Below are 25,874 nucleotides of genomic sequence, written 5' to 3'. Positions count from 1 at the left end.
CACACTGCTGGCTTATGTTCAGTCTGCTGCCAATCAGTACCCCCAGGTCCCTTTCTGACTGGCCTCTGTCCAGCCTCTCTGTCCTCAGCCTGTAGTGCTGCAGGGAGTTGTTGTGGTCAAAGTGCAGGATCTGACACTTGTCTTGTTAAACCTCATATCGTTGGATTCAGACCACTGATCCAGCCCATCCAGGCTGCTCCTGCAGAGCTCTCCTACCATCCAGCATATTGACACTGGCACCCAATTTGGTGTCATCTGCAAATTTGCTAATGGTAGACTCGATCCCTTCATCCAGATCATCAGTAAGGATCTTAAACAGGACTGGGCCCAGCACAGATCCCTGGGGGACACCGCTAGTGACGGGCCACCAACTGGATCCAACACCATTCATCACCACTCTGGCCTGGCCATTCAGCCAGTTTTAACCCAGCAAAGAGTGCACCTGTCCAAGCCATGGGCTGTCAGCTTTTCCAGGATTATTCCATAGGAGAGAGTGTCAAAGGCTTTGCTCAGTCCAGGTAGACAATATCCACAGCCTTTCCCACATCCACCAGGTGGGTCACCTGGTCATAAAAGGAGATCAGGTTGGTTAGGCAGGACCTGCCTCTCCTAAATTCATCTGTGTGGATGCCATGGGACAGAGAGAGAGAAACGTCAAGCGTTTCTCACAGCAGCTTGTGAGAATTTTCAAGAAGTTGTAAGGATGTGATAACTTGTTAGTGTAAACAACCTGCAAGTGGTGTTTTTCTACTTAGACTTTCTGTTCTTCTCAAGGACAGTGTATAAGAAAAGTGTTTTTGTTAACTAGCCAATCAAATAGAATGTATTGTATAACTCTATATAAACCACACAGTTCTCTTGAATAAAACCTTCTTTTACTCTTTCTACAATACTGCCTCTTGCCTGTTCCTGTGTCATTCTCGGTGCAAGAGTGACACATCTGGCTGGGTCTGGTCCTCAGGCCATGCCTGTAGGTCCTATGTAATCACACTCAAGATGATGTGTTCCATAACTGTGCCAGGCATCGATGTCAGGTTGAGAGATCTGCCATTTCCTGGATCCTCCTTTCAGTCCTTATGGATGGGTATTCCATTGGCCAGCTTCCAGTCAACTGGGACCTCCCAAATAACCGGGACTGATGATAAATTATGAAAAGCAGCTTAGTGAGCTCTTCTGCCAGCTCCCTCATCACTCAGGATGGATCCCATCTGGTCCTACAGGCTTGTGAACATTGAAGTGGCTCAGCAGGTCACTAACTGCTCCAGTCAGTGAGGATCTTACAGGGGATCTATTCTGCTCCCTGGCACAACCTACTAGCTTTAGAGGCCATCTGTCCTGAGGATGACCTGTCTTATTGTTGGCAATTGAGGCAAAGAACTTGTTAAGTACCTCAGCCTTTTCCTCACCTTTGGTAACTGTATTCCCCACCATGTCCAATAAAGAATGGAAGTTTTTCTTGGTCCTTCTTTTGATAGAAATATATTTATAAAACCACTTTTTATTATCCTTTACAGAATAAAGTTTAAGTTCTAACTTATAGAGCTAGGTAGATTTATGCATCAATTAGAGCTTTTGCCACTCTAATTGGTGCATAAATCTACCTTTGTGATTCTGTATCCAAAAAAAATCAGGAGATAAATATATATCAATAAAACAATATTAATAAATAAATATAAAATAAATATACAATAAAACAATATAAAACCCCTAAATCAATCAAACAAAAAAGTATGTATCTTAAATTAGGCAGTTTGGAGGTTGGGTACTTTTAACATCAAAACCCTTTGCAGAGGGAAATATTGGAGAATGCATCCATAGAGAAAAAAAGCAATCTATACACTGCTCGGTAGTCAGGTTTACTATTAACTGTATTATCAAGGAGGCTTTGCAAACTGAATGCCAGGTGATTAAAAGCTTCATTGACAACCATTTGCACTTTCTTGTCACCATCATCACATTTGCTGACAGATTTCCTCCAGAACTGAGGCTCTTTAAGCAGGCATTTCAGAGCATCTCAAGGTAAATTCCTGCTGTGTTGTCTAGAAAACTCTAATCACTGGAAGAAGGTAAAAAGTAAAAATAAATAATGGCCTGAACTCTAATTTGCCTTTAAATTCCGTTTTCTTCTCAGAGAGGTGAGTGTCTCATAAGATATCCTGTTTAGTACCACTGGCTCAACAGTTGTTACACAGCACAAAAGGATAAGCAGCTTTGATAATTTTTTAACATTATTTTGAGCTGAGAATCCTGACTATAAAATTGCATGTAAGATACCTTTGTAAAAACGTGTCAGTCAAATGCTGTCAGGACCAATGCTGCTCACACTGAGTTATCTCAGTGGGAGCTTTTATCAGCTAGTTCATACAACAGACACTGCAAGTGCTGCATCTGGCCAGCAGCATTTCACAAGATCCATAATTTATATGCTGAGAAAACAGGATTTAACATGACATGAAGGATTAAGGTAAATTTTGGATGCACACTTCTCCTTAACAGCTGAGATTAATCCATTTGCATACAAAATACTTTTTCCCTCTTTCCATACATCTTACCTCTCCAATCATTTTCACATCTTCACGTCCATACCAGTCTGGCTCATACACTTCATGGAGAGACTCTGTAAGCTTCTTTGAGGCATCTTGCATTCCTGCAGTTAGGCAGAATGAGGAATATGTAAGTGAAAACTAAATATTTATCTTTATTTTCAGCTACATGTATCCACTATGGTATTCCCTCTGGCAAATTTAGAAAAGAGATACCTGAACTTGGGGAGAGCACTGTAATGGACGTGGTTTTATGAAGAGTCTTGTATGGTCACCAGTATGTTTAGAAGTTTGTGGAGCCCAGTGCCTATTTATGTTTGCAACAGGGTGGTGCCTGCAGAGGATTGTGTGAAGCCAAACTGGTCAGTCACTATGGGAGCTCTTGCTCAACAGTGGAACAAGAATAGGGACTATTGATACTTATCACTGGTTTAAACGTAAAATAGCTTCAATGACACTATGAGAAAGGGCCTAAATCTATCTTCAGTGAGATCAGTTTGACCCCAATGAATAAATAAACACCCTCAGTGAAGGCATTGGAGTTTGCATTTTGATACAGCATGATTCCATTAGATTCTGAATATAGTTCTGAATCCAGTGAAACCAAACTTTCTAACATTCTAAGAGTTCAGAATAAGTAATTTTAAAATTTTAAAATGTCAACTTTTATTTCGACTTCCTTGGAAAATCTCAATACTTCAATTTCCTACATAGCATTAACTTTTTTTCCTTAAAAAAAACACTGCTTTTTTTCTAGTCAAAATCTGTTTGCTATCTTGAAAATATCTCTAAGTATGATATTCAGATTTAACTGCTCAGTGAATGAATTTAGGAATAACATCAATAGTTTTATTTTCTGCACAAATAAACATTCACAAATAGAAAAGGAAAACTGATTTGAAACTTGAGTGTGTAGAAGACCAGACTTGATCTAGTCAGTTGCTATTCCATCATGCACTCCCAAAACACATGCTGTTAATATGAGAGTAAAGTAAATACAGGGATGCACAGTTAAAAGAAAATAGTAGGCTATGGAATGGACAGGATAGAAAACAGATAGTAAAAAAGCTGAAAGTACATGCTTGTTCTCAGTCCTTGAGTACAAAAGAGAGAATGGCATGGGGGAGAACAAGTACAAAGGAAATACTGGTGTTTGGAGGTACAAGCTTTCACCCTTAAATCAAAAGGTACTGAAGCAAAACAGAATATCTGATCTCTTCAGAAATTGTCTTGGGAGTGGTTTTTAATGACAGAGCTCATCTTAGACTATTAGGATAGCACAAGAATTAAGATGTATTTCTTCCTTTTCTCCTTCATGGTTAATTCTTAGGATGATATATCTCCAGCTAAGAAAGTGTTCGCCTGAATAAAAAGGATTTTTTGGTTATTTTTGCCTTAGAAGTTGCCAAATTACAATAAAATACAGATGATCTTCACATATATTTTCAGGCAGGACTCATTTAAAATCTTTAATGTCGCTGCAAATTAATAAACTCAAGAGATAAGGCAAAACCAGTAGAGTATCTCTTTGCTTAAGAAAGTTGCTTCTCTCCAGTCAGGGTGAACATACAAACCAGGAGGGTTTGTTCATCCCTGCTCACACTTGATCCTTTGTGATACCTGAACTTCTGCCCTTGAGCACTCTGAGTGGCAAACCTGTGGCAGAGGTTCCTGTGGCGGGCAGGCTAGCATGACTGCTGGATAATCCCTCCTGCAGCTTGCACTCAGCTTGGTCACAGACCACGCTGACACCTTTTCCTAGAATTTCTTTCTTAAGTACTGCAGGACTCAGGCATATATCGGCTGAAGAGAATAAGTAAAACACACCTAATGTGCCATGCTTGAGTTAGAGCAAAACTGCACCAACTTTTACACTTTTTTTCTGTTCTGAGAATAGGATAATCCTTCATTCCACCACATTCCTGTAAAAAACATCAGTCAAATCCAGCTGCAGTGTCAGGCAAGTGGGCAGTAAAGTATTTGGCTTTTTCAGTCAGGGGCTTCAATCTGAAATTTCCAGGCTAATATCATACATCCTACTCCCTCTGACTGTATCTACACCAGGTTTACTGCAATACACCAAATGAGGGAAAAGGTAAATACCAATCCAGTGAATTCCCATTCTTTTTCATACCTGTGGATATAAACTTACGGTGTCTAATGATTTTTTGTTTGGCAGGTTTTCACATAGAGGTATTCCTTCCACACTGATACCTTTTATGTGTTATTCAGCACTAAATTTAAGAGGATTAGTGTCCTAGTCATAGACTGCAGGCTCTCTCTCTTGACTGTTTTTAACTGTTATCACTGAGAGAGAGAAATTGTTAAAAGCAAGTCATTAAAGTACTAAGAAATATGAAAAGTACTAAGAAATGTGAGAAGAATTTTTACTGCTGACGAACAGCCAGAAATTTACATTTAGTATCAATGTTTTCATTCAATAGTACTTCTTGGTAATTGGGGCCTTTATTTAATAGCTAAAGGTGCCAAATTTGAATCACTTAGGAAAAATGTTACTAAATAATCCAGAAAATTGAGCTTCTCAGATTACATGATCCCTATTTCTATGGGGAGGAAAGAGTCCCTGTCCCTGGAGCCTCCAAAAAATTCTAGAGGCCTCCTTGTGATAGGGGTCCTGGGGGTGGCAGTGCAGGGACATTCCCATTAAGCACACCAGAGAAGGGGCAGGGTAGGTGACTCTTTACCATCACAGCTCCAATGTACTCAAGCTCCCATGGAGAACGAGACAGACCTGGAACAACATGTTGGCTCTAAAAATCATATACTGTGGGGTCTCCTCACTCCCCTGCAGGATAATCTAGCCTGAAGGATGGAGAAATTTCCATTTCCCTGATGGGTAAGACATCTTGGTCTGGCTCTTAATATTACTTATATTCAGGGAAATGACCTGCCCTGCCATAAGCGTTGTATTTGTTATTGCTAGTAATCCATTAGAGTTTCCTCAGGAACAAGTCAATAATTTCATTATTCATTAATAAATTTTGCAGAAAGATGATGAATAGTTATCCGGTTTTTAAGAAATTACATTTCTGATTTTAAGATTTCTGTGTCTGAAGGATTTGTGCAGTTCTGTCAGCCACAGACTGACAACTAGGCAACAGAACTGCTTACAGACCTGAAAAATCTGCCATCCCCTTCCTGTACACCTTTATCACTACATTAAGCCACCTGAAGTGTATGGTGCTTTCTTTTCCTCACGCAGGACTACTTGTTACCTCTGTCACCTTGCCACCTGCATGAAGATCCAGGTTTATTCTTCCCCATCTGCACTGGTACTGGCAAAGAGCTTGGGGTACAAAAAGGGTGACTGGTTTAGGGTTTCTATAACAATTGGTCCATAAAACCATTCAAGTCCCTCATAGCTCTCAAAAGCTTAGAAAATAAATAATGAAGTATAAAACCCAGATACACATTGCCAAGGAGACTGGAAGACACACAAGACTGAGGCATGAGATGACTAAAGCTATGGGGGATAGCACAGTCTCATCAGTACAAACACCATTGATACACAGCAGACAATAAACTATCATGCAGGTGAAATAAAATGGCACATAAAAGCCATTCACAAGTTCAACAGCTTTATGGCATGGTTCCTCTGAGTCCTTGAAGAACCAACAAGAAAGATCAAGGTCCAGCTAAGACTGTCAGTGATCAAGAGAAGGAGTCTGAATACAGCAAAAATTCTTTTAAGAATGTGTGATACTCAACTCAAACCTCAAATTGTGAAGTACTTTAAAATGAAGGGGACAGAGTGTCATAATAAGGCTTAATTTACTCTTCCTTGCCTAAATCCCCACCTGTAGTGTAATGGGTTAAAACTTTAAGTTTGTTCATCAAAGCTGACAAAGTTATTCCAGTAAGACTGTTGCACCACCTCCATTTGTTTGCCTAGTAAATTTCCAGACTTAAAAGGATAAGGAAGGTGAAACCAAAGACAATGGGTCTCACAACATTTGTTTATCTGCTTAGTAGGTGGTGGACTTGCTATGATTGATAACACAGTATTAGCTGATCCGCTCAATAAACTTAAGATTCCAGGAACTCAGTAGATTGAGCTTAAAATTCCAGGAATCAGACAAAGGAAAAATACCAATCTTCAGAACACCAGGAGGCAGACTACGACCACCTAGCAACAGGAGAAGAATAAGCAGAGTACTACCCTAAAAGACATGCCAACCCAGAAGCAGGACTGTATAAAAACCCCACAAAATATCAGAAGAGTGTGGCAGTGGTAGAGCGGGGACTCCCCTGTCGCCCAGCGCGCCCGGGGCGCTGACTTTGCCTATTATCACTTGCTCTAACAATTAATAAATTCATTTTAAATTGGACTCACTAGTCGGTGATGATTATCCACCAATAAATTCATTTCATTTGGACTTACTAGTCGGTGATTGATTCCCCACCGCAACTAACCTATAACATGTAGTATTGTGTCTACGTCTGGAGTCCACAGCACAAGAAAGATGTGGACCTGTTAGAGCAGGTCCAGAGAAGGCCACAAAGATGTTCAGAGAAATGGAGAACCTCTCCTACAAAGACAGACTGGGACAGCTGGGATTGTTCAGCCTGGAGATAAGCCTCTGAGGAGACCTCCCTTTGGCTTGACAGTACTCAATGGGAACTTATTGAGATGGGACAGTACTTAATGGGAACTTATTGAGAAAGAGGGAGAGCAACTTTTTGCGCAGGTAGACAGTGGTAGGACAAAGGGGAATGAGTTGTTTGAAACTAGAAGAGGAGAGGTTTGGATTAGATGTTAGGAGGAAATTCTTTACTCAGAGGGTAGTGAAACACCGGAACAGGTAGCCCAAAGAAGTGGGTGCCCCATCCTTGGAAGTGTTCAAGGTCAGGTTGGATGGGGCTCTGAGTAACCTGGTCTAGTGAGTGGCATCCCTGACTATGGCAGGGGGATTTCAACTAGATAATCTATAAGGTCCCTTCGAACCCAAACCATTCTATGATTGTATGAAATCATACCTGCATTTGTACTTCCTACTTCCAATATCAAGTCACTCAGATGTCATGCAGCAAAATGAAACTCATTACTGAAGTTAAAATCCCAAACCCCTTTAAAATGAACTGCTTCTCTCATACATCCAAGAATATTAGGATGTCAAGTGTGTTATTTTCCAATAATACCAATATATGCGGTTACATGATTGACCTTTTTTCCTGCAAAATGAACCCCCAATGACAGCATGACTCCAAGCCTGTGACATCTTTGGTGCAAAAATCCCACTCAAGTGCCTAAATATTAGGGTTACCATGTTTTTGTGCATAGATACCTCGAAAATCTTTTAATGATAGCAGACATTCAAGGAATTGCAAAAAAGACACTGTAGCAGGTGCTTCAGTCATCCAAAATCTGATCTTTTGCACTACTGGCCTAGTCATCTTTGAGGAAGCCTCAGCCAGAGCTGTGCATTGTGCTCTACTGTCTCAGGTTGTGTGCTCATTCCACAGCAGCAATGTGTGCCAGTATGTGTGCCAAGGATGCCCGCTGCTGGCTGGCTTGTTGTCTTTGACATTTTTAGGGCTCTCATGAGTGCTTTTGACTGGATCTTTTTTAAGACAGGTAGATAATAAGGTACTAGCAAACACTTCTCATTCTGAGTAAGAAAATCAGTCCAAATTACTTAAAGGCAGCAATAAGAAAACAATGTTTAACAGAAAAGCATTGCTAAAAAGGCAAAACTAAAACAATGGAAAATTTTACACCAAGATAAACACAAAAAGTAATGAAAAAAGTAGTCCATTAGAGAGCACAAGAGCAAAAGGACCATGAGTGTAGAGTACTAGGAGAAGAAGAGAAGGATGGAGAAAGAAGATGAAACAGAGAGGAGTATTATCACCAATACAGAAATCAAGGCAGCATGTAAACAGTCAGATTACATGATAGGTAAGACATCTAGCAAGACAGCATCATCCTACTGTTTCTGAATAACCACCATACAATGTGTGTGGGGAAGGGTAAAAACTGTGAAAACAAAATTAGCATTCAGTGTGTTCTCTGCAAAAGACCAATGCTATAATTTCCTCTAAGAACAAAAGACATCAGCGCAAGTTTGTCTGGTATGGAATTTTTCTTGGGCAGCCCATCCAGAAAACAATAGATGGTCAAAGACAGTAAGCTACTGCTTTGCTTCCCATTTTATAATTTGCATCAAAAAGAGCTTTCTGCCTTGCCTGTGAACAGCGGATGATGTTACTATGACAATGAGTTTCAGGGATATTAATACTCATTTGCAAAATTTTCCCTACTGGACTGGAGCCGGATAAAAAATATACACACAGAGACATATTTATAATATATTTATATTTATCTTAAGAAGCTACTGTCTCTCAATCTGTCACCACCTCTTATTCCTTTTCCTTTAGCCTCCAATTCCTCCAAAGAGCAGTGGCATGAGAAAGAGAACACTTTGCATACAGTACTCTGTTGAGTGCGCTGGATTTACAAATATCTAGTAGGATTTAAATGACTGTTTACTTGTCTCTGATATTTAACACTGGTTAGTGACTTCTGTTATTTAGATTTTCAATGCAGTATCAAGAGACATCACATTTGACTTTTGAACTTAAAAAAAATGGATTAAGCAGCCAGAAATAGATGAGAAATCACATTATCACAGGGAGTGTGGTTTTGGAGGAAGCTCATCATCCAATTAGTAATAACCTGGAAATGTTCCATTTGTGGAGATCAAGTAATCCCTCGCCTTGCATGCGGTACTTCATATTCTAGCATTTCCAAAGATGAATAACAAGGTGTGTAGACGCTGTGGGTGCTAAAAATGCATGCAACATGAGAATCTAGGGAGTGGAGGATGCAGACAAAGGACAGTCGAGGATGCAATACATGAGTTGACATTGAAGGTACAGAATCCCTAGCATCAGTTTAAAGAGAATCTTACTTGTATATGTCTTTATATACTTTAAACAAGCTTACTTGTCTCAATTTTTTAAAGAAGTTTGCTTTAAGAAAGCAAGATATAAAACTTAAAAATCACCTTTAATGGCTGCTAAATATGCTCTCAGTTCTCTCTGGAGTCTGGAACCCTCTGCCTGAAAAAGAAGAAAAAAAAAGCATGGAAGTGAAAATACATGTCAGTTATGTTTAATGCCTTGAAACATGCATGCAGTATGTCTAACAACTAAAAGCAATTTCAGGACCTATCTAATTAATAGTGTCAGATGTTGAAAGCATGCACAGATTCATAAAAAAAGAAGGCCTGGCAAAGGAGGCTTGCATAGTGTACTCTCTAGGCTAGAATTTCTGGGTTTATCTTATCAATCATCTGTACAGGGAAGAACTCTGCCCAAAGAAAGACAGGTATATTTTACAGCTAAGGTGCAGTTCAAGTCAGCTGGGCCTACGGCCTAATCTGAAACACAAAGAAGTAGAATCAAAACTGGTGAACTTCCACTGGAAACCACTCAAATGAGGCCAGTCTGGACCTGAAGAAAGTTCTACCCTTACACAAGTTGTTTACTATATTTGTAAACAATTTCCAAAGTATTCTAAAATTTCAACATTTTGCAAGCAAATAACTATTAAAATATAATAACAATGTTAGTTTGTTTTGCTTGATTAGTGCATCTTGCAGTCTACTGTGAATTCTTGACTTTCTTTGGCAAATACATCAAAATTATCTTTCTTTCTCTTACAGCAACAACCTTCTCAGAACAGAGAAAACAATGGATTTTGTTACTTTATCTCTGACTGTACCACAGGTTGGACTTTACAGTTCCTAGGATTTGCAAAGAAACCTGTGCTACACACATACTTATTGCTAAAAAGATGCTGTCCAAGACACCTTCAATAGCCTGAATATTTTTGAAAGAGTCCACGTTTGCCAGTTTCCAATATTTTTCAAATAATTTATTTAAGCAGCTGGAATCTACAGGAGTATCAGCTTGCAGTCACATTTTCTCACATACAGCTACACCATATGGAAAAATCAGAAGCAAAATATGACTGATGGCTTCAAAATATGACTGACTACTTTGAAGTTTCATATTTTCCATGTGAAAAACAGAACCTAAAGGGTGCATGTGAATAATGTGAATATTTTAGAAGCCAGAAGGTATAAGCTGTTTTAACTCCACTTAACTCAAAGGATGTCTGATATCAGTAAAGGATTTGCCATCAGCAACTTCAGTGCTCAGAGAATTCAGACACAGAGGATCATAAGAAATTCAGTTTGATAGGGGCTATCTGATGCTTAAAATCCATCACAGCTGCAGTATTTTTAGTTCTGAAAAAATACTTGTCTCACCAGTACTGAGAATACAATGCAGGGCACACCCACCAAACTCGCTTCTCACAGCTTCTTGAAGGGAACTGTGGGCCTTTAGAATGGGATCATCAACAGCCCCTACCCCCATCTCTCAAATTGTAGTGAACTTTAAGAAGAGAGCAACTGTTTAACCTCCTGCAAATATTAAAGAATTTTTAAGGTAAAAATGCCTGTGTGGGCCCAGAAAGCTGACTGAATTCACTTTGTGGATTCAACAAACAGAAGCTTGCTTTTACACCAATGTGATCTGAAACAAGTCACGTACAGCTCTCAAATCCATTAATCGACTAAAGTCTGAGCACAGGAATAGACCCACCAGGGTGGTGTCGGAAAAGCTGCTGGGTAACAGCAGGTATGAAGGAGCAGCCAGCCATTCTCTGGTTTGGAGCCATATTTGATGCTCCAAGGAAAGGCAACCTCTTCCCCTGCTTTGGAATCAAAGCTGCCTATCCAAACAAGGGCCAGACAAGTGCAGGTGAGTGTCAGTGGATTTAACCTCAGATTTAATTACTTATAGAACAACTGAAAGTTCTCGAGTAGTAGCTTGGTGTTTTGTCCTTTAAGAAAATATTATGCATACATTTTAATACTTTGGTGTTTTATTTACTACACTTTAATACTTGTAGCAAGAGCTACTACCCTAAAGTGTCATTACAACACATTTTTTCATTATACATAACACAGCAGAAGTTAACTTCATTCTGTGCTCAAGTGGTAGGCATGGGGATATCAGAAGTTGACTGTTTTCCATGGACCAAGACATTAAGTGATCAATGCTTCCATAGAGGAAAGGAGATTGTACCCAGGAGCAAATTTCTTGATCTCATGTCTGAAGAGGAGGATCAGCAAACACTTGGCGGAAATTAGATGGAAGTTGCCCTTTCATGCATGCCAGTCTCCTCCTGGGGGGATCCCTTGTACTGTGAGAAGTCACGTGAAGGCACAGAAGTTATCTTTTTATTTTGTACCTTCTTTGGCCTGACCTATTGTGGTAAAAAATCAAAGGTATAGAAACTTGGTTCTTCATCATGGTCCAGCTGAATAGGTGACCATATAGTAACAATTTTTAGTTACTAAAAAAATCTCTGGTGTTCCAGGAGCAGCAAACCACAGTTGGAGGGGTGAGAGCCTCCTTAGCTGATTTCATGTCCAGTTTTATTAATACACATGATGTTTTGTCACTAAGACTAAGCAGCACACCACAAATGTCAGGGAAACGCATTGTTCAAACATTATGTTTATAACTATACTGCTGTGCAGCTTTACAACTCCTACCCTAAACCACTATTAGATCTGTTCTGCTTGGTTAGCATTGTGCGTCATCAGGAACTGCTGTTCAGGGAAATGTGTAAGAAAAAGTCGAAGTAGTAAAACATGATGTAAACATTTTGCCATCTGTGCTGTTATGAGTTCTGACACTTCATTCAAAACAATAATTTTAATATGGATCTCCCTCAGTCTAGGTTATTAACAGGCCAAAAACACCTGAAATATCTCAACTTTTCCCTGATACATCAATTGTGTGATGTGACACTGAAAAATCCATGAGCAAGGGCCAGCTCCTACTGAATCTAAGAGATATTCTCTCAGCTTCAATGGCAACAAAATTAGACCTTTCTAAAAATATCAGAAAAAAATTAACATCAAAAGCCCTCAGCCCGGTGAATTTGGAAAAATGTGCATCTGGTCTACACATTTTCTATAGTAAACTCATTATTAGTGAAGACAGATATACTTTTGTAACCTAACATTAATAAGGTGAAAATACTGCATTGCTGACTATGCACATCATGCAAACTGTTACATACAGTTTTTAAAAAGTACTTTTTTGAAAGACTGTAATGTATTTAGTGTTGTCCCTTTACAGTGTTTACTGGTATACTCCTTCTACTTTCTGGTCTATCAAATGAAAACATCCAGTGGCTCTGAAACCACTGCTCCAATATCTTCATTAAAGCCATGAATTTTGTTAAATGAGATGCAGCTTCTTGAGGGAGAATGAAAGGTAGCTGTCCTTTCACCAGCGTTGTATCCCTAGGAAAAGAAGTTTCCCAAGAGAGTGCTGATGCTTCCTTTATAATTTCATAATTTCTTTCATTTATTCTATGTAAGTCAGCAAAATGAGTCAGTTTTGTAAGATGTAAGAAACTCCAAAGGAAAGCGCTAATAGGAAACTTCTTACAACCAGTTTGTTTGATAACACTGTGCATGTTCTACCAGAGTCCAGCACCAAAAATCAGCACTCTTAGCTTACCTGATCAAACTCAGTACACAAATCACTAAAAATCTAGTATGTAATCCTGTTTAACTTTACATAAGAGCAAGGGAGGCATTTCCATTTTTGGGAAAGTCAACACAGCTCTTCACAACAATATCCCAAATAATAGTTTGCTGCTTTGAACAATGTAGCCTATCACCTTTCTACTCTCTGGTCTCATCATACAGTCAGTATTATATAGCTGGTAAAGACACATGCACTCAGTAAGATAAGAAGGTTCGGTGTTTAAGGATCTAGGAATCTTCAACCACAGGCCTTACATACCCTGACAGCAACATTAGGCCTTTTCAGTACTATTAATTCTTGGGTATGTTTAGTTTCAGTTTTCTTTTAACTTTGTAGTATTTAAGCATATCTTAGCACTGGAAGTTAAGAAAAAGAGCCACAACACTTTTGGCTGTGAGACTGACAAGACCTAAAAAAAGTTAATGATGAAAACTAAAACCCCATAGTTTCCATCTAACCAGCTCTTGCTTCTGGATGGATTAGAAAATCTGTTGCATCCACTCAGAAATTAAAGACCACCTTGCCTCTATCAGAGTTGTAATTGGATGTCCTATTTGCTAGGAATCACAAATTTACAGCTTTCCAGTCAGAACAGAAGAGTTTGATTTTTCTATCATGTCACATTCAGGATGTAAACACAATACATGTTTCCAGGAAAGGTCAGCACATGAATGACATACAAAACCCACATATATCACTCCAATTTAGTGAGAGGCAAGAGCATTAATAATATTGAAACTGGAGCACAGGGTGATTAATAAAAAATACAATAATAATAACAACAACAACAATTAAAAATTACAATTATTAATGCAGCTCTGATTAATACTGGAATTTTGTCATTCTATTGCTAAGACATCAGAATAATAGCTGAAAACATTTTCTGTATCACCTGGAAGATATGCTTTATTATAATGTGCTGCTACTTGACACAGTGTTGAGCCGTGCTGTCTCTTGTTCATAAACACTTTAGATACTATTTACTGCTAGGTCTTTTCCAGAACTATGTAGTATGAATGAAAATAACTATTAAATTAAGAGAAGCTTAACATAATAAAAGGCTACTTGGATGTAGGGGGATAGAGCATAAGTAAATAAAGGTAGTATAGAAAGTAATCTTACCCCCTGAAGAGTTGCAGCTGAGCCAATTATTAAGGATTAGGAGCAGGCCTGATGTTAACAGGCCGCAGCTGTAGCCAATAAGAAGAGTGTTATAAAAGAGTAGATTGGTTGGTTGAGGGGAACTGGAGTTGGTTGGCTACTGTGAGGACATGGAAGAGTCAGTGCCTAGAGGAGATGCTTACAAGAAGCATCAAGGAGGTACAAAATTCTAGCAATATGGAACCCTTACAATGTAATGACAATAGAACTCTTGCACTATAATGACAGCACTTGGACAAATCTGTAATTCAATATAAAGTCTGTCTTCTTTCCAGAGTACTCTATTTTACCATTCATCAATGTCTTGGTTTAAAAGATAGGTGTCTGCTAAGGAAGGTGGGAACCTCCCTTGCAATGGACAATATGACCCCCTTCCCTCTGAATTCTTATAATTTTGAAATTAAAGGGCCTTCAGGTAAAGATATAAGAAAAGGAATAACAGTTCTTTACCAGTATGTATATGGCTAACAAGGCAACAGTGGGAGTGACAACAAACAGAGCCAGAGCCCAGTAACAGCCTTCACTTGGCTGTGGCACTTTCCCCTTGGGTGCAGTTACAGTCATGGCCAGCAGGGGCGCTGCTGGCTCCTGGCCAGGCAGGGCAGGTGCGATGAGTCCCCCGCGGCTGCAGGGGGCGCTGTGGCGAGTCTCGGCCCCTCTGCACACGGTAATGGCGTCAGTAAAACAGTCCGCAGCAACCGGTACTGATCGCTCAACTACAGTAAAAAACGTTCTTCATCACCTAATTCTATAAGCTATCAACAATAGCCTTTGACATTTTGCTTTATTTCTGACAACATGCCATGGGAAGCTGCTTTTGTAATAGTAACTGTTATATCTCCTGTGTGTACATATACAGTACATAACATTTATGGGTTTAAGCACTAAAATAGATGATAACTGTTGCATGTAAAGTCAAAGAAGTCTCATAACTACATGACGAAAAATAGAGGCGAATATGCATATACATGAAATAGAATATTGTCCGCGTAGAACAATGCAGTGTGACTTTTAATGACCATGAGTCATTAAGATATACACGGGGATAAAGGTAATTGCTACTGTACTCCCTGTAAAAAAAAAAAAAACATGCAAGATGCAATTGCTCGAAAAGCAGAATACAGATGAAATTTCTGGTAAATCCTCAATGGCCTTTGATGATAGTTTCACAACAGAAATGAGAGAATTATGCAGAAATTCTCTTCTTTTCCCCCCTCATTCTGAACTTCAGAGTCAATTAAGACGCTGACCATATTTACAATTAGCTGTGCAGAGATAAATGTTTAAATCTCAAGACATTTCTTACAATAAAATTAAAATCTGTTTGTCATACTGTCATATGTGAGTTTATATGTTCCGCAAGTTTTGATTTAGAGTGGGAATTTTCAGTTTACAGCTTAAGTGGAAGATGAAAACCAGTTGTGTTCACTGTTTAAAGTATAAATGTTTTTCTGTTGTCATCAGCTGCAGGAGTTAAATGGTTTTGATAGAGAAAGTCCAGGGGCTCTGCAAAGCAACTGTGCTCTGTTCTCTCTGGTCTTGGGATGACTCAGTTTCTCCATGGTGATTCATCTAGGTAATTCAGCTCTGGGTTTTCAAGTCAAGAAGAGGCTCTTACCCAACTGTATTCAGAAAGAGATGGGAATGGATGACTGGGGAATCTGAATGACCATTTTTCCCCTATAGATCTGCTGCACTGCATTGGTTTTACATGGCCTAGGTTTTGGCAGCCAGAGGCAGCTTCTGTGAGAAGCTTCCACTGTGTCCTGCAGAACCAATCCCTGGTGGCTCTGAACACGGACATGCTGCTGACCAAGGCTGGGCCAATTAGAGATGTTGGTAATGCCTCTGTCCTAGCCAGAGAAGAGGAGGAGGTGAGGACATGTAGGGAAACAACATGGAGACACCAAAGTCAGTGGAGAAGGAGGGGCAGGAGGTGCTCCAAGCACCAGAGCCGAGATTCCTCTGCAGGCTGTGGTAAAGACCATGGTGAACCATCTGTGCCCTGCAACCCATGGGGGTCCACAGGGAGTGTAGAGATCCACCTGCATCCCATAGGGGATGTGCTCACACTGGAATGGGGAGATGCCCTGGAGGAGGCTGTGATCCAATGGGAGACCTGGTGGAGAGGGGGGGGGCCCTGCATCCAGGCTGGAGCAGTCTGTCCTTGGAGGCCTGCACCCCGTGGAAGAGTGACACACACTGCAGCAGTTTTGGGGGGACTGTCTGCCTTGGGAAGGAGTCAACTTGCAGTAGTTTTGGCAGGACTGCTGCTCATGAGATTTGGAGCCATGCTGGAGAAGTTCACAGAGAACTGTCTCCCATGAGAAGGGACCCCATGGTGTAGCAGGGGAAGGACTCCTCTCCCTGAGTAGTGGAGGAAAACCTCAGGTGACAAACTGACCAGAACCCTCAGCCCCATGTCTCCCTGTGCTGTCGGTGGGAAGGAGGAAGGGTTGGGGGAAAAAGATGTTTTTAAGGGTTTATTTTACTTCTCATTTTCCTTGTCTGATAGCAATAAATTAACTTTGTACCTTTAAGCTCAGCCTGTTTTGTCCTTGGAATGTTTTTTCCTGGTCCTTATCTCAACACATGAAGCACTCATTAAATTTTTCTCTCCTCTGCACAGCTGTTGGAAGGGAGGGTGAGTGAGTGGCTTTTGTGGGGGCCTGTATCAAACCACGACATGCATGTATCCTTACAAATAGCCTTCTTCTGAGTTTGGTACAGGCACACCATCTAATCTACTAGTCAGGCAAAGATTTCAGCTTTTCAATTTTCTGTTTCCTGGATAATGAGCACTGTGCTCTTTCCTTTATCCTTTCAGTGGGCTAAACTGGGAGTCCTTATTTATTATCTTTGGAGAGTAGTAACAAAAAGATCATTCTATCCTTAAGGTTAGTTGACCTCTCAAGGGTTGCATGCTCAGTAATGCAGGCAAACAAGATAGACAGATCATGTTCACAGCTTTCAGCTTACCAGGATCTTCAGGGCACACATAGCACCAGCTGCAAAAAATAACATGTAAAGAGACAAAGAACTGAAGTGATAGTGCTCCTCAGAATGAACTGACAGCAGGTGGGGTGGCCAGGGAACACACAAATCATTGGTGAGATTGCAAGAAACAAAGTAAAGCTTGGACCTCCTCTCAAACTTCCTCTGCCATGGCCTTGTTAGGTCAGTGACCATCACAGAGATAAATAATCCTGGGGAAAACTGAAAAAGATGAAAAGATGGCAAAACAACAACTAACAGGGTTGGTTGTTCTTGCAAGCTTCCTGAACAGCCCACAGCAACAGTTTGGTGAGCTTCAGCACAGAGATACATCCACCAGATTGTCTTTTTATACTTTAATATCTAGAATTTGACTTTTCTTTATCTAAAGCCTCTAGAGTTGCAGAATGAACTTGAAAGAAGGACTGAATGTAAACCAAGAAGACATGGCTGCCTGAGTTCACAGGAGACAGCAGTTCTGCACGACATTAATCAGTATGAGTGATAATTCAGATGTACATTGTAATGCTTCATATCTTTGCATTAAATTGTAGATCAAAGTATGGACAAAACTTAGAAAAATTAAACTATTTATATGCTTCTTATTGGTGAACATGGCAGAAACAGTGCTTTTGCAGCATTTTCCCTGCTGCATTTGAAGAATTGAGCACAACAGAATTTCTTGAAAGCATAGTAAGCATGTGTGACTAGTTCAGTAAATAAAGTCTCTCTCATTTGGTGTGTCAGTGCACCTGTCAGTGCAACTGTCATGACAATTGTAGTAGTTCCCTTTGCAGTCACCCCTCCCTACCCAATTCTCTCTCTGGTCGCAACTCACGTGCTCATTTAGGATTTAGCATCATGCAGTTCCTGCAGAGTCCTTTACTGTTTATTACTGCCTCTATGTACATCAAAGGATGAGGAAATAAAAAAGAAAGTAATGCTAATATCCTCCTTAGATCTAAGCAAGATTTTCAGCTTAAAATCACCATTACAGAAAATTCTTGGTAAAGGACAGAAATACTTGAGATATCATTTTGCTTAAAAGGATTTTTTTTCCCTCTTTCCCCTCTTTTTTGTCTCAGAATTTTGAACTAAAAGAATACCACAAATTCAGTTTCTTCATGGAGATGCTCCATTTGCTCTTACACTGAAGAAACTCCTCAGAGATGCACCATATTTCTACACAGCCACTAGCTGTGAAACAGCTGGGATACGGACAACAAGGATAAGCAATGACATCGAATAATCAAAAGGTCAAGTCAAGAAGACTTGGAAAAGTGGAAAGGGAAGAAAAGGGAAAATATAACATCTCTGTAGGCTTTCAAAACTTCTATTAAATCCCACCATCTTCCTGACCTTGGGAAATTTGAGGAAAGAACTACCCATTTCAGAGATACAGATTCTTTTACTTGCCAGTATTCTTCTCTTTGGTGAAGGGGAAAGCTCAATAGCTTTTGAAACCTCCCTCTCTTCTACACTGAGAGGAAAATAAAAGCAAAGTGACAATAAGATGCAGAAGAGTTAATAAGCATTCTAGCAGTCAGGATGCAGGCTTTGTGTTTACATGGAAAGGAGGGGAGTGCATTTGGTAGAATAGGACTGATTCAGAGCAGAAACTGCAAACACTGACATGAGCCAAATTTTAGATTGTGTAAAATGTGTGGGAGTAGCTCTCACTCTCCAATTCCTTTCTGTAGGAGCTCTAAATAACAGCTCACAAAGACGACAGATATGTCAGTTCATACTTATGTAACAAGACTATTTTCTTGGTGGTATTACCACAGTTCATGGGAGGTATTAATTTGTGCTAGAAAGGTGTACTGTATATTAAATTGCAACTCATCACCTCAGAGCCAAAAAGTCTGTCCAACAAAGCAACAAGTAATTGGGGTTAGAATTTAGGATTGCGCTGGGACTAGGTTATAAACTCCTTGGAGCACCTTTGGTTTCCTGTGTTGTGTTTATAACACTAAGAGTAATTGAGCATTGCTGCCTAGTTATGCTTTATCAGCATTGCCACCACAGACCTCAGCACCCATGGGGAACTTCACAACATATGTGCAGTCTGAAACAATAATCTACTCACTCTTATAAAACCAGCATTATTATATAGCACTGATGAAAGTAATCCACAAAATGAAACCATATAAATACTTCTCTTGCTTTGTAACAAGGCGACCACAGAGCTGCATTTAGTTGAGGTTGGGTTCTATTCTTAATTACTGGTGAAAATGTACTGACACTCTGATCTCAAGCGGTTTAAGCATGGTGGTGTTACATATGACAACAATTGTCCTTTTATTTTCAGCCCGTATTTTAGTGCTCTGCATGGACAAATGCAACTGTCACCTCTGTTTGAAAACTGCACAACAAAATTTTGTACCCAAGAAAAAATAGACTCACTCCTATCTGTTCCCTGCAACACCTTCAAATCAGCAAGTTAAATATATTGCGTTCTTCAGACACAATTAAAGAAAGTGAAAAAGTAACTGACCTCTTGCCGTTTGAAATTTTGAACGTATTCTTCAAACTGTTCATCTTTAGTTTCATCTGCTTTTCCTAATTTTTGAAGAACCTGGAATGAAGGAAATAGGGAATAATTTAATATTTATGACACAAATCAAAACATCTGCTACTTTCAACATTCTGTTCTTGCAGTTAGACATAAATAGCATTTTACTTTTGGGAGTGTTTTGTGCTCTACTATTTCCAAAATTCACACAAGAAACTATTCTGTCCAAAAAGAAAAAAAAAAGAAAAAAAAAAAAGATGAAAGCAGGAGTATGGGGGGTGTGTGTTTGTGTGTAAATATACTTCCAAGTATGGTATCCTTGGGAGAATGGTTCTTGTTTTTTCAAAGCAAGAAAGAATGAGAGAATTCTGCTGGCACTACAAATTGTCCTCCAGTTCAGAGAAAGAAAGAAGAAAACCTCATCAGGTTTTTCTTCTCATTACACTGAACAGTATTAACATTATTCTTATCTGCATGATTTTCAACATAAAATCATAAAAATTAAAGAACTGTAAGGCTGATGCCTATTTAAAACATAGCGTTCATTTTGCTCCCCTCATTAATTCATGAGTTGATTGTCATCCACTAGATAATAAGCATGCTACAATAATTCAGCAATAAGGGCTATTCAATCAGCAATCTCAAAAGCAATTTGACGCCTTGCACTGCATTTAACCACAATAAATGCATTCTATTATTAAATCCCATTACTATCCATTCATTATAATACTGAAGACTTAAACATAGCTGCAAATAGGCTTCACCCTACTTATAAAGCAATCCCCAAATCTTTACAGAGTACTTGCTTGTATGAGTGAACCATCCCACAGATTGACTGCTCTCCCATTACAAATTGACCAAACAATCTATTTGCACAGTTAATAACAAAACCAAACAAAACCAAAACAAAACTCAGAAGTCCCACAAAATTGAAACAGTAGCAACTAGCAGATGCTATGAATACACATATAAACATTATAATGTATTCTTCTCAAAACAAAGAATGTACAGCTCCAGTACTACCATATTCTTTCTCAGACCTCTTTCTTCTTCTCCAAAGTCCAGCCAGCCTCACAGCACAAAATCAGGCTGCACAAAGGAGTGATGAGCACTGCTACTGTGGAAACCAGAGGTCAAGATAATAATGAAGGTGATGCAATGCCACCTGTGGACATGGCATATGAAATAAGTTTTGTCGCAATTACTGCAGAAAGACTGAAAGAATGATATCAGAGAAGAAAAAAAGATGTAGACTAGCCTTTTGCTGCCAATAGCTATGTTCATTTTTAGATGCTTGTAAGAAAGTTAGCTAGTCAAAAAACCCTCTTATCACCAACCTCTTCATAAAATATTAATAAGTATCACAGAAAATTTTAAAGAGAAATAATATTTTGAATTGTCACAGGCCTTCACATTGCTTCTTGTGACCAATGAGCCAAACAGGCTGCCCACAACCGTGGCACAGCTCTGATCCGCACCAGGAGGCTTTCTGAAAATCCAACAGATCTTTTTTCAAAGAGGTGGTGGCCAGGTAAGCCTCCTGACCATGGCAATGCATTCAAACCACATTTGGAGCAAGAAGCATGTTAACTGTAGCATGACTGTATTCATAACATAGATAACAAACTACAGCATCAAAAATTGTCATGATAGACTCTTTTTTTTTCATATCAACGGCACACATCCACATTTTCAAATGTGCACTCAGGCCCAATAGTGCAAGGCTCAGAAGGGAACAACCTCCCACAGCACTTACATCCTGTGGTTTGGGATTTTTTTATCCTATCTCCAACTTTCCATTTATATACAGATATTTAGCTGAGCCAAGAAGCAGTGTTACAATTTAGCCTCTACAAACACCAACCCTAATCTTAATACAGATAATTTATAACACAGTTTCTCAATTTTCCCAATCCAAATCAGAACAATATATACGTCATATGGTTGGATCTAAAAGTTCCAAGGCAGAGACTAAAGAAACTTATCCTCATGGAAGTCCTGCAGCTCATGCCATGTACACAGATAACTGGGGTTCACTTATTCTTTTGCTAAAAGCAATCCTAATCCCATCCCCACAATTCCATATAGAGACAGTGGAGCAGACTAGAGCTAAAGTAAACTATTCCTCACAGGTTCTTTTAGATCCCACCCATATAACTCCATGGACCAATGAATGTGTAGCTCAGCCTTTTAGAACCAACCTACGCACAAGTTTACCACTGGTAGTTAAACAGAAAAGTGGCCAGGTTGACAGTTGTAGAAAATGACCTACCTTTCAGCTCTTGTTTGTGCACTTCTGTCTCAAAGTGGAAGTTACTTAACAATAGAAGTCTATAGCTTATATTTTATTTTTGCTCAGTTAGGTCAGCACCTATAGGGTGTTTCTGGGGTAGGGCTAAAGCTGGATGAAGGCTTGTCTGCCTTTAGAAAAAAAGAAAGCAGAGGAATCAAAGATCTTGAACATGTGGTGGCCTGAAGGGCTTGAGTGAATGTAGAACTTAGTGAAGGCAAGTGGCTAGCATTTTCTTCTTAGTATACCCATACAGAGAAATAAAATTTGAGGTTGAGAACATCTATCAATGTGTATGAACAGTCTGTATCATTTAAAATAAAATAAAATTTTAAAATTAAAGAAATAGACACAAACTGAATCTCAGTAAATGTTTTATATTCAAGTTTTTGTCGTCTTCTGAAGACTGTATGAAATAGTTTATGAATATGTTCACCCTAATAAAATAAAACAGGATAAAAGCTACTTCATTTCATATAATTAAATTAACTCGGCTACCACTAAGCTCTCTCTTAAACTGACAATAAAAGATTTTTTTAAAAAGTATCTAAAATGAGTATCAGTGTTCATCCAACATGTTGCTAAGAATATATTAACTAAATAGTTAATTCCAATTAGCATTGAGAATGAAGTAAAAGCTAAATTTAATACAATGGTAAATTTAGATACGGTCAAGTAAAAACATGTAGAGAAGAATTGCTGGGAAATGTGATACTGACTTATCATAGGGCAGATTCTACACTAAGACGCAAAATTGGAGTAAGAACATCAATCATGTCTGATGTAATTTATAAATGTCATCAAGAGTACTTCCATTTGGGGTTGTTGCATCTGCAAAAAAACTTTCAGGTGATGTAAGATTAACAATATGCCTTTAATCTTAAGTGCCTTTATTTACCATATAATACATTCAGTTTTATGAGTATCTTCAAATCAACTGAGCAATTTTAGAATAATTGTAATGTGAAGGTTATTAAGTGTGTGCAACATACTGAAGAAACTAATATAGTAAAATAAACTACAGATTAGCTTGAGAAAGCTTGATTACACTGAAAACTCTTGTCTTGAAGCAAGAATGAGTGTTTTACTACTTACTGGAACTACCACCCTGAGAGGCCTAGCCTCATCTCCTAAAAAAGTTTTTAAGACTGTGGCAATTCAAGGAAAGAAAAAAAGAAAAAACCCCAGTGCTGAAACTGATTCTTTGATGTAAGCTGTGGCCACCCAGGAGCTGCCTCAAGGGTAGCTCTGCTTCCTGCAGGGCAGCAGCAGGGTGGGCAGGAACTGACTGCATCAGACATCCCAAGATACATCACCCTCAGGCACACATCAGTATCCTTAAAGAACAACCAACATGCTTAAAACCACTCAGGGCAGGAAGATTTGACTGTTCAGACAGAGGAGAAGTCTTCAGGAGAAGACTTCATCAGAAATTCACAGGACCATTAAAATCCTGAAAAAATTAAGATAAACTAATTTGCCAAAAGTAGCACAATTTAGGGTATAACAGAATAACCCCAGAAAAGCAAGACAAACACTTATGAGAGTTCAAACCATTGTCAGACTCTCTGTCAAAATTTTTTTGAGAACAGTAAAGTGCTCTGGATGTGAAGAAAAGCACACTCATGCATCTATAACAGTTCCACAACAGTTTTACAACACCATTCCACAACATTTTTTTTTAACCTAATACCATACTCTTCTATAACCTGCAAAAGAAACACTAGGGCTGCATGACTAATATGTGCAATTTTCCAGAGGAGTTTCAACATGGTACTTCTGGGCAGAAATTGGTTAAAATGAAAACCAGCCATGCAGGAGAATTAATTTTAGAGTTACCCTAGTGCAAAACATCATATGGATATCAGCAAATGCTCATAAAATTTAAAGAAGCATTTGGCCAATATAAAACAGAAGCTTTGAAAGAAGCTTCTTATATACACAGCAATGCTTATCTGGGATTTAAAAAAAAACAGAAACACAATGGGTTAAGTTTGAAATAAGTATGACTGTATTTTAACTTAATCAGCTATGAAGTAGTATATGTCAACTCATACAGGAAAAATTCATGGCCCTGTTATAAATAACTATGTAGTTATTATCTTTTGCTATTATTAGCTTTTGTAAATTATTTTGATATAGTACAATCTCTTCTCAACTGCTTTTGATATAGCATAATTTGTCAGCCTTTTATGGTTAATACCCTAATCCCTGTGTAGATTGTATATCTTAGTGTGATAAATATATATTATAGTTTAGGCTTCTGCAAAATATTAAAATAAAGGATATGTACTGTGTATAATAACATTAACTTTATTTACTTTTTCAGAGGCAATTGTATTTGTGAAGTAATAACTAATGCCTTTATTTTTGTAACTAACTGACAATAGTGAAATAGCTAATGTTGATTGAAAGTACTTGTAAAGACAGCTAGAATGTCTGTATGATAAGATAACATTGAATGAACTAGGCAAATGACACCCAAAGAGCAAAAAGGAATCTACCACTGACCCTTCAGCTCTCAGTAACTGTCAAACCACAGACCCTGGTGAGGAAATAAAGTACAAGACTCTCAGAATCACATCTGGATTGTGGCACATGCTCTGAGAAGATAAGGTCAGGGGTCAAACTAAGATACAGAATTCTTGGAACATGTAAACTCAAAAGGATGTTTGAATATGTGTAATCTTCATTTATATGCATTTGACCAATGCAGTAAGAAAGTACATAAGAAGAGTTGTTATAATTAAAGGTGTGCTTCTGGCAGCTTGCTGAGCACCCCAGTGCTGGATAGTGTCCCTTTTATCCCTTATTAAACTTCTAAAAATTTTAAAGAGTGAGCCTTGTTTCTCACAGACCCAAGCTTTACCAGAGCCTGACAGTAATTCCAGACAGACAAAAATCTCCACCCCACCACTCGCCTTGCCACAAGCCTGCCATCTCCTTCCACCAAAAAACCCTACCCAAGCACCACAAACACCTCCATGGTTAAAAAGACAATTATTTTCATTCAGTGGGATGCTACACAAAGTGTCCAATATCCAAAACTATAAAACACTGTCAAAGTAGAAATGTTAAGCATGGTCCATGATTCCCAGCTCGTATTTGAGAAGTGTGGGAACAAAGTTTAAGAAACCCTGTTTGTTGCAGAAATACAAGCTATCTAGGAAGAGAACATAGAAGATTAACCCCAGCACAGAAATAATTTCAAAACTTATATACTGACTCTCACTCAAGCATGACAGCAAGGTGTTAAAAACAAGAAACAGAATACTCAAGAGTCATTGAAGCCACACAAGATTACAACCTCCTCACAGTTAGCACATTGGACACTGAAGTGAAAACAGGGAGAATCATTACAAAGATGCTGCTTAGTTGTTCTGCTGCAAAGAGGGACAGGAAGAGACAGTGCAGTAGATTACACATATGTAAGTATTAAGCCTATGGACCTATTTGTTTAGTCCAGCTAATAGAAAGCCTCCTCTCCAAAGAGGTAACATTAATATCTAACTACTCAAGATCTAGTTGGGTGGCACTTACAAACAAAACCAGTCTTTTTCTGTCATGATGTTGAAGTCTTCTGCCTCCATTTCACTTCAGCACTGAAATCTCAAAATATGGTCAGTACAAGAAGATGGGCATTAAGATATTTTTCAATACTGTTACATTGTAGGATTAAAAATTGGATGGATTTTCATTATTAGAAAAACAGTAGATTTTTAAAAAAACTGTTAATTTTTCTCTAGTGCTGAACACATCCAGTAAGTAT

At 38.8% G+C, this 25,874-nt stretch overlaps 1 protein-coding gene across 3 annotated transcripts in view; it reads right to left on the bottom strand.

Moving 5' to 3' along the window:
• Positions 1-25,874, bottom strand: part of AMPH (amphiphysin) — a 123,888-nt gene that overhangs the window by 46,886 nt on the left and 51,128 nt on the right. For all 3 annotated transcript variants that reach the window (XM_054273546.1, XM_054273544.1, XM_054273545.1), the window contains exons 2-4: positions 19,798-19,878; positions 9,572-9,626; positions 2,553-2,647 (exon numbers count right to left, since the gene is read on the bottom strand). In XM_054273546.1, the coding sequence (XP_054129521.1) occupies positions 2,553-2,647; positions 9,572-9,626; positions 19,798-19,878 (231 nt within the window). The remainder of the gene's footprint in view (positions 1-2,552; positions 2,648-9,571; positions 9,627-19,797; positions 19,879-25,874) is intronic.

The sequence above is a fragment of the Melozone crissalis genome, unplaced genomic scaffold, assembly GCF_028551555.1.
Source record: "Melozone crissalis strain CALT ecotype California unplaced genomic scaffold, PUWL_Pcris_2 ptg000016l_1, whole genome shotgun sequence".
NCBI classification, from domain to species: domain Eukaryota; kingdom Metazoa; phylum Chordata; class Aves; order Passeriformes; family Passerellidae; genus Melozone; species Melozone crissalis.
This window is presented reverse-complemented; position numbering and strand designations above follow the sequence as displayed.